The 16,113-nt window shown below is 46.6% G+C and overlaps 1 protein-coding gene across 6 annotated transcripts; it reads right to left on the bottom strand.

The window, feature by feature from the left end:
* Window positions 1-379: 379 nt before the first annotated feature.
* Window positions 380-16,022, bottom strand: ZNF133 (zinc finger protein 133). Of its 6 annotated transcripts, XM_043479418.1 has the most exons (6): window positions 15,652-15,959; window positions 14,826-15,160; window positions 14,517-14,699; window positions 6,841-6,967; window positions 6,346-6,441; window positions 380-2,263 (listed from the first exon to the last, which is right to left on the bottom strand). In XM_043479418.1, exons 4-6 carry the CDS (start codon window positions 6,959-6,961, stop codon window positions 576-578), a joined length of 1,905 nt encoding a protein of 634 aa, XP_043335353.1. In that variant the 5' UTR covers window positions 6,962-6,967; window positions 14,517-14,699; window positions 14,826-15,160; window positions 15,652-15,959; the 3' UTR covers window positions 380-575. The 6 variants fall into 6 exon arrangements, with proteins under 6 accessions (XP_043335353.1, XP_043335354.1, XP_043335355.1 ...); XM_043479419.1 differs by lacking the exon at window positions 14,826-15,160 and having other exon boundaries at window positions 15,879-16,022; XM_043479420.1 differs by having other exon boundaries at window positions 14,517-15,160; window positions 15,879-16,010.
* Window positions 16,023-16,113: the final 91 nt, after the last annotated feature.

Below are 16,113 nucleotides of genomic sequence, written 5' to 3'. Positions count from 1 at the left end.
TGGTCCTAGCCGCTGATTTGATTCACCAAAGGCAGAAGTGGAGACGTCTGAGAGCAAGGAGAAGGCAAGCCAGTAGGGGGCTGCCACAGGAGCTGGGGGAGAGTGGGGAGGGGGCTGCAGGTGAGAGTGAGTGGCTTATGGGAGGTCCTGTTTCCTGGAAGACCCCCTCCCTCGCCGAATCCCCTGAACACAGTTCCGGGATCCTCTCCCTCTACAAAGGACCAGACTGTCCAAGAATCACAGACTCACTCAGTTCTTATGGCGTCCAAAGGACTGAATTACTGTGGAACCATGGCCTCAGAAGCTCGAGATTTCTGTACCACCCCTGATTTCCTACCTTTATAGGTGGGTGAAGGAGAGACACAGTTGAGGCCACAAATTTGTAAAGAAGCAGAGTTTTATTAGAACAAAAGGCCCCAAACATGACGACTGGGGTAGAGGAAGTAAACTGAGTTCAAATGTCTTTTTGACCGCTTAGGGAATGTGTTTCAAGAAGAGTGTAATATGTTTTGATTTAGTCTGCGCTCTTGGAGCGGGTGAGGGGGTCGGGAGGATGCTCTGGCGGGGCCTCGGGGTCAGACTGAAATGGTGGTCTGTGGTGGGCACACATTCCTCCTGTGTCTGCTGAGGTGGCACTTCTGGCTGAAGCCTTGCCCGCACGCACTACACACGTGCGGCGTCCTCCCCTGGTGTGTCATCTGGTGGAGGATGAGGTGTGACTTGTGGGGAAAGCCTTGGCCGCACTCTGTGCACAGACAGGAGTTCTCTTCCAAGTGTGACCACTTGTGCATGAGCAGCGCGGACTTGTTGCCGAAGCCCCGCCCGCACCGCCGGCAGTTGTAGGGCTGCTCCCTTGTGTGTGTGCGGCGGTGCCGGATGAGGCCCGACTGGTGGCGGAAGCCCCGCCCACACTCTCTGCACACGTATGGCTTCTCCCCGGAATGCGTCCTCTGGTGTGCCACGAGGTTCGACTTCTGGCTGAAGCCTCGCCCGCACTCCGCACACACCAGGGGCTTCTCCCCCGAGTGCGTCCTCTGGTGTCGGATGAGGTTGGACTGCTGGCTGAAGATGCGCCCGCAGTCCTTGCACACGATGGGCTTGTGCCCGGAGTGCGTGTTCTGGTGCCTGTTGAGATGGGACTTGAGACTGAAGCCCCGCCCACACACCCCACACACGTAAGGCTTCTCCCCGGTGTGTGTGCGCCTGTGCGAGATGAGGGTTGAATTCTGGCTGAATCTGTGTCCGCACACTCCACACACGTAAGGCTTCTCCTTCGAGTGCGTCCTCTGGTGGTTGACGAGCGTGGACCTCTGCCGGAAGCAGCGCCCACACTCCTTGCAGGCATACGGCTTCTCCCCTGAGTGTGTCCTCTGGTGCGAGATGAGGTTCGACCTGTCGCTGAAGCCCAGCCCGCAGTCGCCGCACACGATGGTCTTCTCCTCCAGGTGTGTCCTCCGGTGCCTGACGACGGCTGACTTCTGGCTGAAGCCTTTCCCGCACTCCTGGCACACGTAGGGCTTCTCCCCAGAGTGTGTCCTCTGGTGGATGATGAGGTTCGACTTCTGGCTGAAGCCTCGCCCGCATTCACCGCACATGTACGGCTTCTCGCCCGAGTGTGTCCTCTCGTGTATGATGAGCGTCGACTTCCGGTTAAAGCCCCGCCCACACTCCCCGCACACGAGAGGCTTCTCCCCTGAGTGCGCCTTCTGGTGTCTGGCCAGGCTCTTCTTTAGACTGAACCCCTTCCCACACACCCCGCACACGTAGGGCTTCTCCCCAGAGTGGATTCTCTGGTGACTGAGCAGGTTCGTCATCTTGCTGAAGCCCAGTCCACACTCTCCACAGTTGACAGTTCCAAACCCCAGGACTTCGATCCTCTTCAACAGCGTGTCTGTTTCCTCAGGGGTCCCCATCTGTGCCGGGCCGGCCTCTATCTCCATACCTGGGACCCCACCCCCGGAGATGGCTGGCTGCCTCTGGGGTGGCCTGGGGAATGCTCCTATAGTACTTTTCTCTGTCTTTCCAAACAAAGGCGGGGCACCTTCTCTCTCCTGCCCTTCCACTTCCTCGATCCAGGCACTACCACCAGCGGCCTGCTGCTGCTGGTCCTCCAGGCACAGGTCTCCTGCCTGGACGGGATCTTCGGCATACAGGCACGTGAAGAGCCAGGGTGGGGGACTACACAGCACCTGCTGCATGTGGAATTTCTGACTGCAGAGATCCGGAGGGCAGAAAGGACAGAGGTGGAGTTCTGGCTTCGGTTCTGTGGCAGAGAGAAGAGTCTGAGTCAGAACTGAGACGTGGAGCCGCCAAAGCGGCTGTGCCTCGTCTGATGGTTAAGACTCCATTCCCTGTTCTTCAAAATGTTTACATCTTCAGGGCCACCCAGCAAGACTTCCTGCAGAGGACCTCCTAATGCACAACCACCCAGTGATACAAACAGGGTCTAAAGGGATTGTCTGTGACCAAGAGAGCTCTAACCACAGGACCCACATGGAAATGTCTTTGTCTTTCCCTGTCTCTCTGGCAGGATGGGGTGGAAGAAGAGAGCTGTCCCTGAGCCTGGAAGACCCTGGTGTAGGAGGTGTAGGAAGCAGCACAGCAGAGTGGCTAAAGATACCACATGTGAGACACCTGAACCTGGAGGGTTCCGACTCACTGACAAATACTTATTAGAGGACTACTCTGAACCAGAATTCCCATAAGGCAGGGCTTCCCTGGTGGCTCAGACAGTGAAGAATCTGCCTGCCAATGCAGGATACACAGGTTTGACCCCTGAGTCGGGAAGAGCCCCTGGAGGAAGACATGGCAACCCACTCTAGCATTCTTGTCTGGAGAATTTCCATGGACAGAGAAACCTGGCAGGCTATAGTCCATGGGGTCACAAAAGAGTTGGACACGACTGAGTGACTAACACTTTCTTTCACTTTCACTTTCAGGAGGCTTTCAGCAGTGGACAACACACACACAGTCTAGGCCCCCCAATGACTGGTGTCCCAGATCAGTTTGAATCTTGTTAATTTCCATAATTAACCTAAATAAAAATGGCACCAGCAATCAATATAAAAGTTTTCTTCTTATAGTACCTCTTGTGAGGAGATGTCAACACTGAACACCTTGCTTCAGCACCGCTGGTTCTACTTAGCTGATGGGAATGCAGGATCACATAGTCTGAGGAACTAGGTCCAAACCTCACTGCATCTGCCTGAACACTTGCCTTCATTGGTGAACTGAACTTTTGAAAACCAACTGTGTATACATCTACATTCTAGAATTATTCCATCAGTATAGAATGCTACTATATTTGGAGACAGGGCCTTTAAAGAGGTAACTAAGGTTAAAAGAGGTCATAAGGCTCTAATCAATATGTCTGGTGACCTCCTTGTAGGAGGAAAGCCAGGATGTGCAGCCTCAGAAAGGCTGGGTGAGGACAGAGTAAGGATGTGGCCATTCAAAGTCCAGGAGGGAGGCCTCCTGTGTAAACTGCCAACACCTCCGCCAGCCAAGAACTGCAAGCCTCCAGAAACACAGTAAAATCTTTTGCTTCTGCCATGAACTCTGGTGCTGTGTTTCAGCAGCTTGAGCTAAGAGAGATGCTTCTTCTTCTACCCTGAGCTCTTCTCTAAGTGCCTCTGTACCTGCCCTACAGTCTGCCCCTAAGTAAGTCCCATGAAATCCATCAGCTGTTCCAGTAAATGTGAAAGGGCCAAAGTCCCTATTCAAAGATAACAGTTGGGTTGGCAGAAAATGCAACAGCAGCTACATGACACCCCAAATCACATTAAATGCCATACCAAAACTCTCTAAAAAACAAAGAGCCACAACAAAGCAGGTGCTAAGACTAATAAGAAATAATAGGATCGATATGTACACACCACTATATTTAAAATGGATAACTGACAGGGACCTACTCTACAGCACAGGGAACACTGCTCATGTTATGTGAACACTGCTCATGTAACAGCCTGGATAGAAGGAGAGTTTGGGGGAGAATGGATACATGTATATGTGTAGCTGGTCCCTTCACTGTCCACCTGAAACTATCACAACATTGTTAATCAGTTATACTTCAATATAAAATAAAAAATAAAAGGTTTTTTTAGGAAAAAAAAAAGGAAAGTTGAAGGAATATAATGTGGAACAAAAGAATTTTAACGTTAAAAACTTCACTAATGAATGAGATAAAACTGTTACGAACCTTTACATGCCTAACAGTACACTGAAGTGAAATATATAGCAAAAACTTAGAAATAAATGGAGGATTTGATATAAATTACAATGACATTGGCGAGTAATCTAAGTAATCTGCTATGACTCTTAGCAGACAAAAAACAAGGATATAAACAACTTGAAAAATATAAATGATTTCTATTATATATGCTATTTCCCTTGATTCTAAGACAAAATTAAGTTTTCAAATTTGATAAAACTGAGAAATAGAAAATCTCTTACAGAAAAAGAAAACATATACTCCTCTCTATTATTAAATTGTCAACAGTATTTTAAAAGCTAAAAAACACACAATTCCCTACAGTTATCTATACCTCTATCATTTAAAAACAATGCCGAATCCATGGCTGATTCATGTCAATGTATGGCAAAAACCACTACAATATTGTAAAGTAATTAGCCTCCAACTAATAAAAATAAATGGAAAAAAAATAAAAGGTCAAGCACAAAAAAATAAAATAAAAATAAAAAGAATGCCAAGTCAAAAACCTTCCCAGAAACCCCACTCTTTCCAATTCTATATTCACCAAGCTAACCACTGATCATGGTCAATAATAATGCAGATTTTCACCTACACATGTTGATAGTCTTTCACACAAACTCAACTATGTAATAAACACTGTTTTGCAATTTTTCACTTAAAAATGTATCTTCTAAGTATCTGGTTTTCTGTTAAAGAAGGTAAAAGAAAATCTGCTCTTCATTAATGAACAATTAGGAAGCATCATCACAAAAATGGAAAGTTATAAAAAAAAATAGACAGGCTCAGTAAACAGTGGGACAATGTAAAAAGGACTAATACACATGTAACTATCATTCCAAAAAGAAGGAAAGAGAAGGGAACAAAAGAATCATGAAAGAATAATATCCAAAAATCTCCCCAATTTGGCTCTAGCCATAAATTTATAGATTCAAAAATCTGAGCACACGCTATGACAGGAAAAACGCAAAGAAAAGCAGCTCACTTCCTCAGTGACATCACAGTCAAACAGCTGCACACCAAACATACAGAAAACTCTGAAAGTAGCCAGAGGTTTAAAAAGTAACAAAAAAAGCAATAACTATGGAAATGATAGCTGATTTCTTATCAGAGACAATGGGAGGCCTGAACAGGGGAACAGTATCTTTAAAGTGGTGAAAAAAAAGCCAATCTAAAATTCTACATCCAGGGAAAATATCCTTCAAGAATAAAGGTGAAATAAAGACACGTTCAGAAAAACAAAATGTAAATGAACACACTGCCTGCCCACCTCCCCCCCCCCACAAGAAATGCAAGATCACAGAAACACTATCAGGTAGAAACACACATCCTCAGAAAAACAAGGCAAAGCACAGATAAAGGTAAATTATCTGGATAATTAAAAATAAAAGAATGTATTTTATTTTGATTAAAAATACATGTGTGTGTTTAAAACAAGAATTTTAACATAGTATTATGGAGTTTAGGGAGTCTGAGGTGCAGTACAAATGACAACTATAGACTAAAGCACACTGGGGAAAGGCTGTAACTGCAAGCATGTGACTGTACTGCCCTGACATTTTACGTAAGGTGTCATCCAGAATAAGTAGGAAAGGAGAAGTGAAGGCTGTGTACTGTGATCCCTCTGAGCAGGAGTCAGCAAACTTCTTAAATGGCCAAATAGTAACCAGTTTAGGCTTTGAGGGCTAAGCGGCAAAATGAGGGATTATATATGTAATTGCATAACCATTTAGAAAATCTCACCCTCCTGGATGAAATCCATTCTGAACCCTCCTGGATGAAATCCATTCTGACAATATTTTTAGAATTCAATTTCCTAATCGGCTGTTTACAGACTGCCTTCCTTCCACGGGGCCTGCCTTTTTTCTTCAACTCCCTTAGTTTTACTTCCATGTTCTTGCTTCATCTTTTAAAAATATAGTAACAAGAGCCACCAGACTATGTATGTGGGAGAGAACTAAGTGAGGCAGAGACGGCAAACCCAGTGTAGGAAGCAGACGAGACACCAGGAAGCTTGAGTGCGGCTGCAGGTCTGGAAGGAGGCCACGAGGGCAGTGCACATGGTGAGCAGCCAGGGGGCCAGCAGAAAGACGTCCCCGCCCCCAGCCTCTGAACCACCCAGTGTCCCCACTCACCCACGCAGCTGACCGGCGAGCATTGTCTCTCTTCTTTCCAGGTCTCCTTCCCTTGCTCCAGCTGGGTGATGAGTTTTGGTTTAGAAAACGGAATGCCTGCTCAGAGGAAAAGACAACAAGATGGTCGCAGGTTATCCTACACTCAGAGCCACACCAGGGGGCAATTTCTAAAGGTGGTGGGGAAGATCTGAGAGTGGTGAGCTCCCCGCCAGGGAAGGGAAGCCAGGATGGGAGTTCACTGACCCGACTTCATGCTGTGAGAGAACACCTCCCTCGTTTACAAGAAGATACTGACTAGGAACAGATGCCATGCTTACCAGAGAGCCTGCGGGAAAAGGCTAGAAATGCAGGGTATCACACACATATATACACATCTGTACACATTTATAGAGTGTCTCTGCTTTTGAGTCCAGCCCAAAAGTAAGGCCAGAAAGCAAGAGGGCTGCTCCAAGTTGCCAGCAGCCAGGACCCGGGTCCTGAGAGATGCAGGCTTACCCAGTGAGACCAGGTTGCTGTAGTTCTCCAGCATCACCTCCCGGTACAGGGACCTCTGAGCAGGGCTCAGCAGCACCCACTCATCCTGGGTGAAATCCACAGCCACATCTCTGAATGCCATGTGTGCCTAGAACACAAAACAGCCCTGCTCACCCGGGAGCCAGACCGGCCCATGTCTCAGGGTAAGGGGCAAGGGGGAGGCTGCCCGGGGGAGGCAGGGGAGAGATCTAGATCCTGCCTTTGACCCTGGTGCTCTGTATTCCAAGATCTTTAAAGCCCTGTCACCATCTGGGCAGTAGCACTTAACACGTTCAAGGTCCTGGGTGGGTTGATTTGGAGAATACATGCAAAAATAGGAGCCTGTAACTTTTAGGAATTTTAACTCTATGCTGAGGGAAAGCGCGAACAACATAAAAATTAAACAACAGTAAAGCAACAGACGTTTGAGTTTTAAGAATTTAAAAGAATAGTCTGAATCATGGTATTAGTGTTGAAGCATCCAAATGACTGAGGTTCACACAATTCAGTTATGGCAAAGACCAAACACAACTCAGTCCCTCCCTCAATTCCACAGCCCCTCCTTGCCTGAGAGGCGCTGACCAGCAGGGAATGGTGAAAAGCACGAACTGGAACCCTACTGCCCTGATTTGGAGCCCATCCCAGCCATCAACTAGCATTTCCGCTTTTTCAACTGTGGCTAACAGTCCACTAAATGTCCTGTCCCACACTGTGGTGCTCAGGGTGGACAACCCTGCCCAACTTTACTGCCTTTATGGCAACACTGTTTCAAAGTGGAAAGCACCCTGGAACAGACATCCATATCCGGAGAGGTTTCACAAGAGGCCCAGGAACTTGGTCTTGAAGGAAACACAGGAGTCTAGGGAAGAGAAATGTGCCAGGTGTTCCCGATGAGGTGTATAGGGAGCAGAGAAGAGGACACCTGAGCCAAGGAGGAGAGGAAGCCTGAATCCTGGGACGTAGGACCACTTGGGAGGAATAAAAGGCACTAAGTGATAGAAATGCAGAACAGGTTGAGTGTAGGAGCAGCTTGTGGGTTTTAAATGATTATAAAATATACATATGCATTTTACTATTTTTACCATTTGACGTGTACATTTCAGTACATTAAGCATGCTCGCACTTAATGTGGTACAACCATCACCACTATCCATCTCCAGAAATGGTTCATCATCTCATGTTGAAACTCTGTGACCATTAACCATAATTCCCTTTCTCACAAACCCTGGCAACCAACCATCATTTTACTTTCTGTCTCCATACATTTGGCTATTCTAGGTATCACAAATATGTGAAATCATACGGTGTCTGTCCTTTTGTGTCTGGCTTATTTCATTCAGCGTAATGTCTTCAAGTTTCAGCCATACACTCCAAAGAAGACATACAGATGGCCAAGAGACACATGAAGAGAGGCTCAACATTGCTAACTGTTAGAGAAATGCAAATCAAAAGTACAACTTGCACCAGTCAGAATAGCCATCCTCAAAAAGTCCACAAACAATAAATACGGGAGAGGATGCAGAGAAAAGGGACCCCTCTCACACTGCTGGTGGGAATGTAAAATTGGTAACAGACCTTCTAGAGAACAGTATGGAGGTCCTTTAAAAAACTAAAAATAGAACTACCATATGATCCAGCAGTCCCACTCCTGGGCACATATCCAGAGAAAATCACAATTCGAAAAGATACATGCACCCAGTGTTCACTGTAGCACTATTTACTATAGCCAAGACATAGAAGCAACCTAAATGTCCATCAACAGAGAAATGGATAAAGAAGATGTGGTACAGGCCTTCCCTGGCGGCTCAGTGGTAAAGAATCCACCTGTGAATACAGCAGACACGAGTTCCAGTGGTAAAGAATCCTGTGAATACAGGAGACACGAGTTTGATTCCTGATCTGGGAAGATCCCACATGTTTTGGAACAACTAAACCCATGTGTCACAACTACTGAACCTGTGCTCTAGAGCCCGTGCTCTGCAACAAGAGAAGCCACCTCAACAAGAAGCCCCTAGCTTCTAGTGGTGCACCAGACAGCAGCCCCCACCTGCTGCAACCAGAGAAAAGCCCAAGCAGCAATGAAGACCCAGCACGGCTATGAATAAATAAATTTTTTTAAATGTAGTACATCTTTGTACAATGGACTGTTACTTAGCCATAAAAAGAATGAAATAATGTCATTTTCAGCAACATGGATGGACCTAGAGATTATCATACGAAGTAAAGTAAGTCAAACAAAGACAAATATATCACTCATACATGGAATCTAAGTTTTTAAAATGATATAAATGAATTTATTTATAAAACAGAAATAGACTCACACACTTAAAAAACAAAACGTATGGTTACCAAAAGGGAAATGTGTGTGTGTGGTGGGGAGAGGAATAAATTAGGAGTTTGGGATTAACATACACACACTACAATATATAATATATAAAGTATATAGACAGATAACCAACTAGACCCTACTATATAGGACAGCGAACCCTACTCAATACTCTGTAATAACCTATATGAGAAAAGAATCTGAAAAAGAATGAACATATGTATATGTATAACTGAATTACTTTTCTGTATACCTGAAATTAACACAACACTGTAAATCAACTGTACTACAGTAAAAATTGGGGAAAAAAGATGACCTGAATCAAAGTATGAAGGGCCTACAAAGTACCAGGGAGAAGCTGACACACAGCCAACAACTTCAAGGTACCTATCTACTGGAAAAACTATCAGGCTCTGAAGAATAACAAGAAAACTCCTAAGTGACTCAAGACAAAAAATATACCAGACTTCCATGAGACTTCAAAATCATCATTCAACCCATGTGCACTGCAGGTGGGAATGTACAGTGGTGCAAGCACTATGGAAAACAGCACAGCAGGTCCTCAGAAATTTAAAACTACACATTATCATATGATCTACCAATTCCACTTCTGGGTATTTCCCAAAAAGAACTGGAAGCAGGGACTTGAATAGGATTTGTACACTCGTGTGAGCAGCATTATTCACAATAGCCAAAATGTAGACGTGATCCAAGTGTCTGTTAATAGACAAATGGATAAACAAAGAGTGGGGTGTGTGTGTGTGTGTATATATATATGATGGAATATTATTAAGCCTTAGAAAAGACATTCTGCCACAAGCTACAACATGGATGAACATTAAAGACACTATGCTAAGTGAAACAAACCAGACACAAAAGGACAAATATATAATTCCACTTATATGAGGTACCTAGAGTAATCCATATAGACAAAGTAGAATGATGGTTGACAGGAGCTAGGAGGAAGGGGAAATTGAGTTATTGTTTAATGGGGATAGAGTTTCATTCTGAAAAGTTCTGGAAATGGAGAGTGAATGGTTGCACAATATGAATGTACTTAACGACACTGAACTATATACTTAAAACAGTTAAGATGGTAAGTCTTATGTTATATATATTGTGTCACTTTAAATGCATCGCAAAAAGAATATCATTCAAAGCAGTAAGAAAATATTTCGAGGACTTCCCTGGTGGTCAGATGGCTATGACTTCACACTCCCAATGCAGGGGGCCTGGGTTCAATCCCTGGACAGAGAACTAGACCCCACATGCCACAACTAAGACCCAGAGGGGCCAAATAAATAAACAAATATTTAAAAAAAAAAAAACAATTTCACCAAGACAAAGTGCCCAGAAATGTAAGACTGGTTGAATATGAGGAAATTCATTACTCTAATATACTGTATTAATGAACTGGACCAAGGAGAAAAAACATGATTGCATTGATACATGCTAAAGTATTCTTTAACAGAACTCATCCAACATCCAATTCACTGTAAGACTGATGAATCCATAGAACTTTTCATTTTGAATTTTACATTTAAGAAGTTGCAAAAAGTATCAATTCCCATGTAACCTTAATCCAGTTTTCTCTAACATTCAGTTCAGTTCAGTCGCTCAGTCGTGTCCGACTCTTTGGGACCCCATGAATCGCAGCACGCCAGGCCTCCCTGTCCATCACCAGCTCCCGAAGTTTACTCAAACTTATGCCCATCGAGTCGGTGATGCCATCCGGCCATCTCATCCTCTGTTGTCCCCTTCTCCTCCTGCCCCCAATCCCTCCCAGCATCACGGTCTTTTCCAATGAGTCAACTCTTCACATGAGGTGGCCAAAGTACTGGAGTTTCAGCTTCAGCATCAGTCCTTCCAATGAACACCCAGGACTGATCTCCTTCAGGATGGACTGGTTGGATCTCCTTGCAGCCCAAGGCACTCTCAAGAGTCTTCTCCAACACCACAGTTCAAAAGCATCAATTCTTCGGCGCTCAGCTTTCTTTATAGTCCAACTCTCACATCCATACATGACCACTGGAAAAACCATAGCCTTGACCAGACGGACCTCTGTTGGCAAAGTAATGTCTCTGCTTTTTAATATGCTATCTAGGTTGGTCATAACTTTCCTTCCAAGGAGTAAGCGTCTTTTAATTTCATGGCTGCAGTCACCATGTGCAGTGATTCTGGAGCCCCCAAAAATGAGGTCTGACACTGTTTCTACTGTCTCCCCATCTATTTCCCATGAGGTGATACATCTGAGAAAACTATACTACAATGATCAAAACCAGATTAACATTGATAATTATTACTGTTATCTAAACTACAGCTCATAACCACATTTCAACACGTTTTTCTACGAATGTCCTCCTTCTTCTGGTCCAGGATTCAACTGAGGTTCTCACACTGCATTTAGCTGTCATATATCTTTAATCTCCTCCAATCTGTGACAGTTCCTTCTTTTCATGAACGACATTTTTGAAGAACAGCCCTAAATTGTGATTTATCAGATTTAAGAAAAAAATGATTAGAATGACCCTAGTTTACTTTTGGCTAGACTGTCTCAGAAGTCACATGTCCTTTTCACACCCCTTGATAGGAGTTCATGATATTGGTATGTTTCACTACTGATGATGTTAACCTTGATCTTGATCACTTGGTTAAGGCAGTGTCTGCTGGGTTTCTTCATTATAAATTCACTCATTTTGCCTTTATATTTAATACACATCTTGGGAGAGATACTTTGAGATTATATAAATATCCTGTTCCTCTTCAACCTTTTACCAAATAATTTTAGCATAATCTTGTGGGACCTGTCTGCAATCATTATTACTGTGGTGTTGACCAAATGGCAATGTTCTATCTCCTACTTTCCTTTGAAATTCATTAGCTGGAATTCTGTAAGCAAGAGTTGTCCCTTCTCTTTTTTTTTAAATTACTTAATTTATTTTTGGCTGTGCTGGGTCTTCATTGCTGCATGCAGGCTTTCTCCAGTTGTGGCAAGCAGGGACAACTCTTTGTTGCAGTGTATGGGCTTCTCACTGCAGTGGCTTCAGTGGTCGTGGAGCACAGGCTCAGTTGCTCCATGGCATGTGGAATATTCCCAGACCAGGGATTGAACCCATGACCCCTTCACTGGCAGACAGATTCTTATGCATTGTATCACCAGGGAAGTCCAAGAGTTGTCCCTTCTTATTTATTTCAGTGTGGATTCATAGCTTATCCTAGGGGTTATATTAGAATATTATCACTATTTTGCTGCTCAAATTATTTCTTCAAACACTGGGAGCTCCTTCAGGCTGACCTCATCCCTGCTTTCACCCACAAATGTGGGACAAGTGATGCGGTGCCAGTCACAGGCTTAAGTCTGTATGCTCTCGGGGGGCCCAAGGCACCAGGTTAAGAACGTCAGCTCCCTTGCTAGAGGGACCAAGCAGAAGCAGAGGCCGGATACCACGTGGAGAGGGTGTAGGGCCTAGCAGACACTGCCGGTGTCTTCACTGTGCATCACCCGCTTAGTCTAACCTGGTGCCAGGAACTGAATCAATTGGCTCAAGGGAAGCAAATGAGGCAACCCACCTTCTAAGAACCACCTCCTGGTCCAGTGGGATGGTCGGGCAGTTATGACACAGCCTAAGCCCTGGAGTCCTAAGCCCCAGGGTCCTTTCATCAACAGGGAGGCAGGGAACACTGCCAGGGATGTGCAGGGTGCTCTGCAGCGGGAGAGCATCCCCGCTCATCACTGGAGTTGACACTGAAAGAGATGCTCGGGGAAACACAAGCAGACAACGGAATGTGCTTCAATGAAGCTGTAAAGCAGGGTCTGACTTTACAGGGTCTGGGGAGTTGGGGAAGAGACTGAGGAGGAGACTTGGAGAAGTTGGAGGCATTAAAAGTAATTCTAACAATTACTTAGCCTTTATGTGCCAGGCACTGTAACTGCATTTAGCAATGCAGTTATGTTGGTTATCTCCTCCAACACCCCAGGAGGGGGACACCATTCTGATGATTCCCATCTGGCAGATGAGGAAAAGAAGGCTCAGAGAGGTGAAGTAACAAGCTCAGGGCCACACAGCTAGACATGGAGAAACTGAAATTTGAACCCAAGCATCCTGACTTTGGAGTTGGGACAGAAGCAAACAATTAGGAAGGTCTCCTTCAAGCAGCCTGAGTGGCAAGTTCAGTATGTGGACCTCAGGTGCCCAATTCAAGAGGCAGGTGGGGAGAGGGACAAGAAGGTGGATAAGAGACAAGAGTGAGGGCGGAGCAGGAGTGGAGACCAGAAGGACAGTGGTCCAGGGCACAGCGCAGGTGCTGCTGAGAGAACAGGGCAGGTGAGCCTGGAAAGAACAAAGAGGCCCAGCTGCGGGTGTTCACTGAGGTCTGCAAGGTCAGAAATGGGGGGAGGACCAGAGACAGGGACACTGTCCCCTGGAATTCCTCCCCGGCCACACACCTCTCCTCTCCTGTCTCTGAACAGAGCTGCTCTGACTGAAACAACTATTAACTCTCTTGAGTGTAGTGTCATCACTACACTGTGGTTATTTTACAGGAAGCTCTAGTGTTAGAGCTGCCTGCTGAGGTAACTGCAGTGGGATGACAGGACGGGGACAGAGGCAGTGAGGGCCTTGCCGTTTGGAACCAGAACAGAAGGCCGAGGCCTTCACAACAGACAAGCCTGAGAGTGCACAGGCCTGAACAAACCACAGGGATGGAGAGGTGGTCAAGAAGGACACAGGGAATGAGATGGATGAAACTGGAGCCCATTACACAGAGTGAAGTAAGCCAGAAAGATAAAGACCATTACAGTATACTAACACATATATATGGGATTTAGAAAGATGGTAATGATAACCCAAATGCAAAACAGAAAAAGAGACACAGATGTACAGAACAGACTTTTGGACTCTGTGGGAGAAAGCGAGGGTGGGACGTTTCAAGAGAACAGCATCGAAACATGTATATTATCTATGGTGAAACAGATCACCAGCCCAGGTTGGATGCATGAGACAAGTGCTCGGGCCTGGTGCACTGGGAAGACCCAGAGGGATCGGGTGGAGAGAGAGGTGGGAGGGGGGATCGGGATGGGGAATACATGTAAATCCATGGCTGATTCATGTCAATGTATGACAAAAACCACTACAATATTGTAAAGTAATTAGCCTCCAACTAATAAAAATAAATGGAAAAAAAAAAGAAGGACACAGGGTCTGAACAAGAGTCCCTGTGACAGCAGCCACCCCTACCACAGACCGTGTCCCCTGGGAAAACCAGGGGGGCTCTGATCCCCAGGCGGGGCGTGCTGGGCACAAGATGTCAAGGCTGAGTGAAGAAAACCCACCTGTGGTTCAGCACACTGAAGGCGAGCAGTCCCCACGTGAGTCCGGGCTGTCAGGAGCCCTCCCCTCACCCACCAGGCTTCCTCTCTGGGCAGCACAAGAGCAGAAAGGTTCGGGAGAGTCACTGGAAACTCACGCCCTGGTAGGGGAGGCTTTCGTCTTCCTTAAAGGCATCAGGAATGGACCTGTCACAGAAGAAAAGGCTGCGGGCAGCTCGCTGAGAACACAGCCTGCCCCTATAACACTGCCGACACCAGGCCTGAGCTGACCCACTCTCGCCTCTGACCTTCCTAAGCAAAGTTCATACTCACTGGGCACTTAGGACTGTACACATCAGAGACGGTTCCAGGCACAGAACTGTCTTATTTCATTCTAGCCTCACAATCCAATGGAGTACGATTTATTATCTTCATTTTACAGATGAGAAAACTGAAGCACAGTGAAGTCAGTCTCTTATCTAAGGTGACACGGTTACTGAAGCACAGTGAAGTCAGTCTCTTATCTAAGGTGACACGGTTACAAAGTCACAGAGTCTGGATGAAAGCTGGCAGCGGAGGCTAGGCTCTTCAAGTAGGGCAGGGACAGTGAACCTCTGTGGGTTGTAAGGCTTCTCACTGTGTCATTTTGAGATCAATCAAGACTGCTCCTGAAGTGACAAGGGTTAAATCTGGATGGTGGGTCTGTAGAGTTCTATTTATTTCTGTTTAAAATCTCTCCCTAATAGAACTTTAAAATGTAACTCAAAATCCCAAAGTCGGGCCACACCCGAGCCATGCACATCCGTGACTGCTGTGGTCAATGCAGGTTTCCAGAACCTTTGAGAAACTTGCCCAGTGGACCTCAGACAACCTCTTCCTCCAAGGCCTGAATCCAGGGGCGATCGGCCAAAAACACACCCAAGATCGCTGCCAAAGTGTCCCGTTCCACCCCCAGCCCATCCCGGGCACATGCTGCCCACGGCAAACCACCCACCAAAACTCCTGGCGGCGGGCTGGCCCTCATCCCAGCACCTGGGAAACATCAGGGCCCCATGTCAACTTACTCAACCCTCTGGCCCCCAGGGACTTGGGGCTAAGAGCGACCCCCCCCCCCCCCCATCATCATCGCTCTTTCGGCCAAGGCCTAACGTGTCCTCACCCACAGGAGCCTCGGGACGTGGCTGGATTCCGGCATCCGCCACCACTGGGCATCGCGGCTGAGCTTCGCCCACGTCCATCGGAGATGCGCGCTCACATCCCAAATATGACATCCGGGAGGGCACGGCCTGAACCGCGACAGCGCGTCCCGCCGCCGCCTCCTCTCCCCGGCACCCGTACAGTTCCCAGCCTCAGGCCCAGCCAACAGCCCAGACTTTCAGGACCTACCTTTCCGCGCAGGGAAGGGAACGGCTGCGGCTTAGAGCCCCACGGGCGCCACACTCACCAGCGAGGAACAAGGGGTCACTACAGCCACCAGCTGGGCCAGGACGCCAGGACTACACTACCCAGAGTCCTCGGCCCAGCACCAGGACTACACTACCCAGAATCCTCGGCCCAGCGCCGGGACTACACCTCCCAGGATGGTCGGCGCGCCCAGAGGCCTTAGAGGGAACTGTTTCTC

This window comes from Cervus canadensis, chromosome 10, assembly GCF_019320065.1.
Source record: "Cervus canadensis isolate Bull #8, Minnesota chromosome 10, ASM1932006v1, whole genome shotgun sequence".
Lineage (NCBI taxonomy): Eukaryota > Metazoa > Chordata > Mammalia > Artiodactyla > Cervidae > Cervus > Cervus canadensis.
This window is presented reverse-complemented; position numbering and strand designations above follow the sequence as displayed.

Coding starts and splice junctions, on each gene's coding strand:
- ZNF133 (XM_043479419.1), bottom strand. CDS start 6,961: ATGGCATTCAGAGATGTGGCTGTGGATTTCACCCAGGATGAGTGGGTG. Junction 6,442..6,840: donor CAGCAACCTGGTCTCACTGG/GTAAGCCTGCAT, acceptor TCCTCTGAGCAG/GCATTCCGTTTTCTAAACCA. Junction 2,264..6,345: donor CTCGCCGGTCAGCTGCGTGG/GTGAGTGGGGAC, acceptor TCTCTGCCACAG/AACCGAAGCCAGAACTCCAC.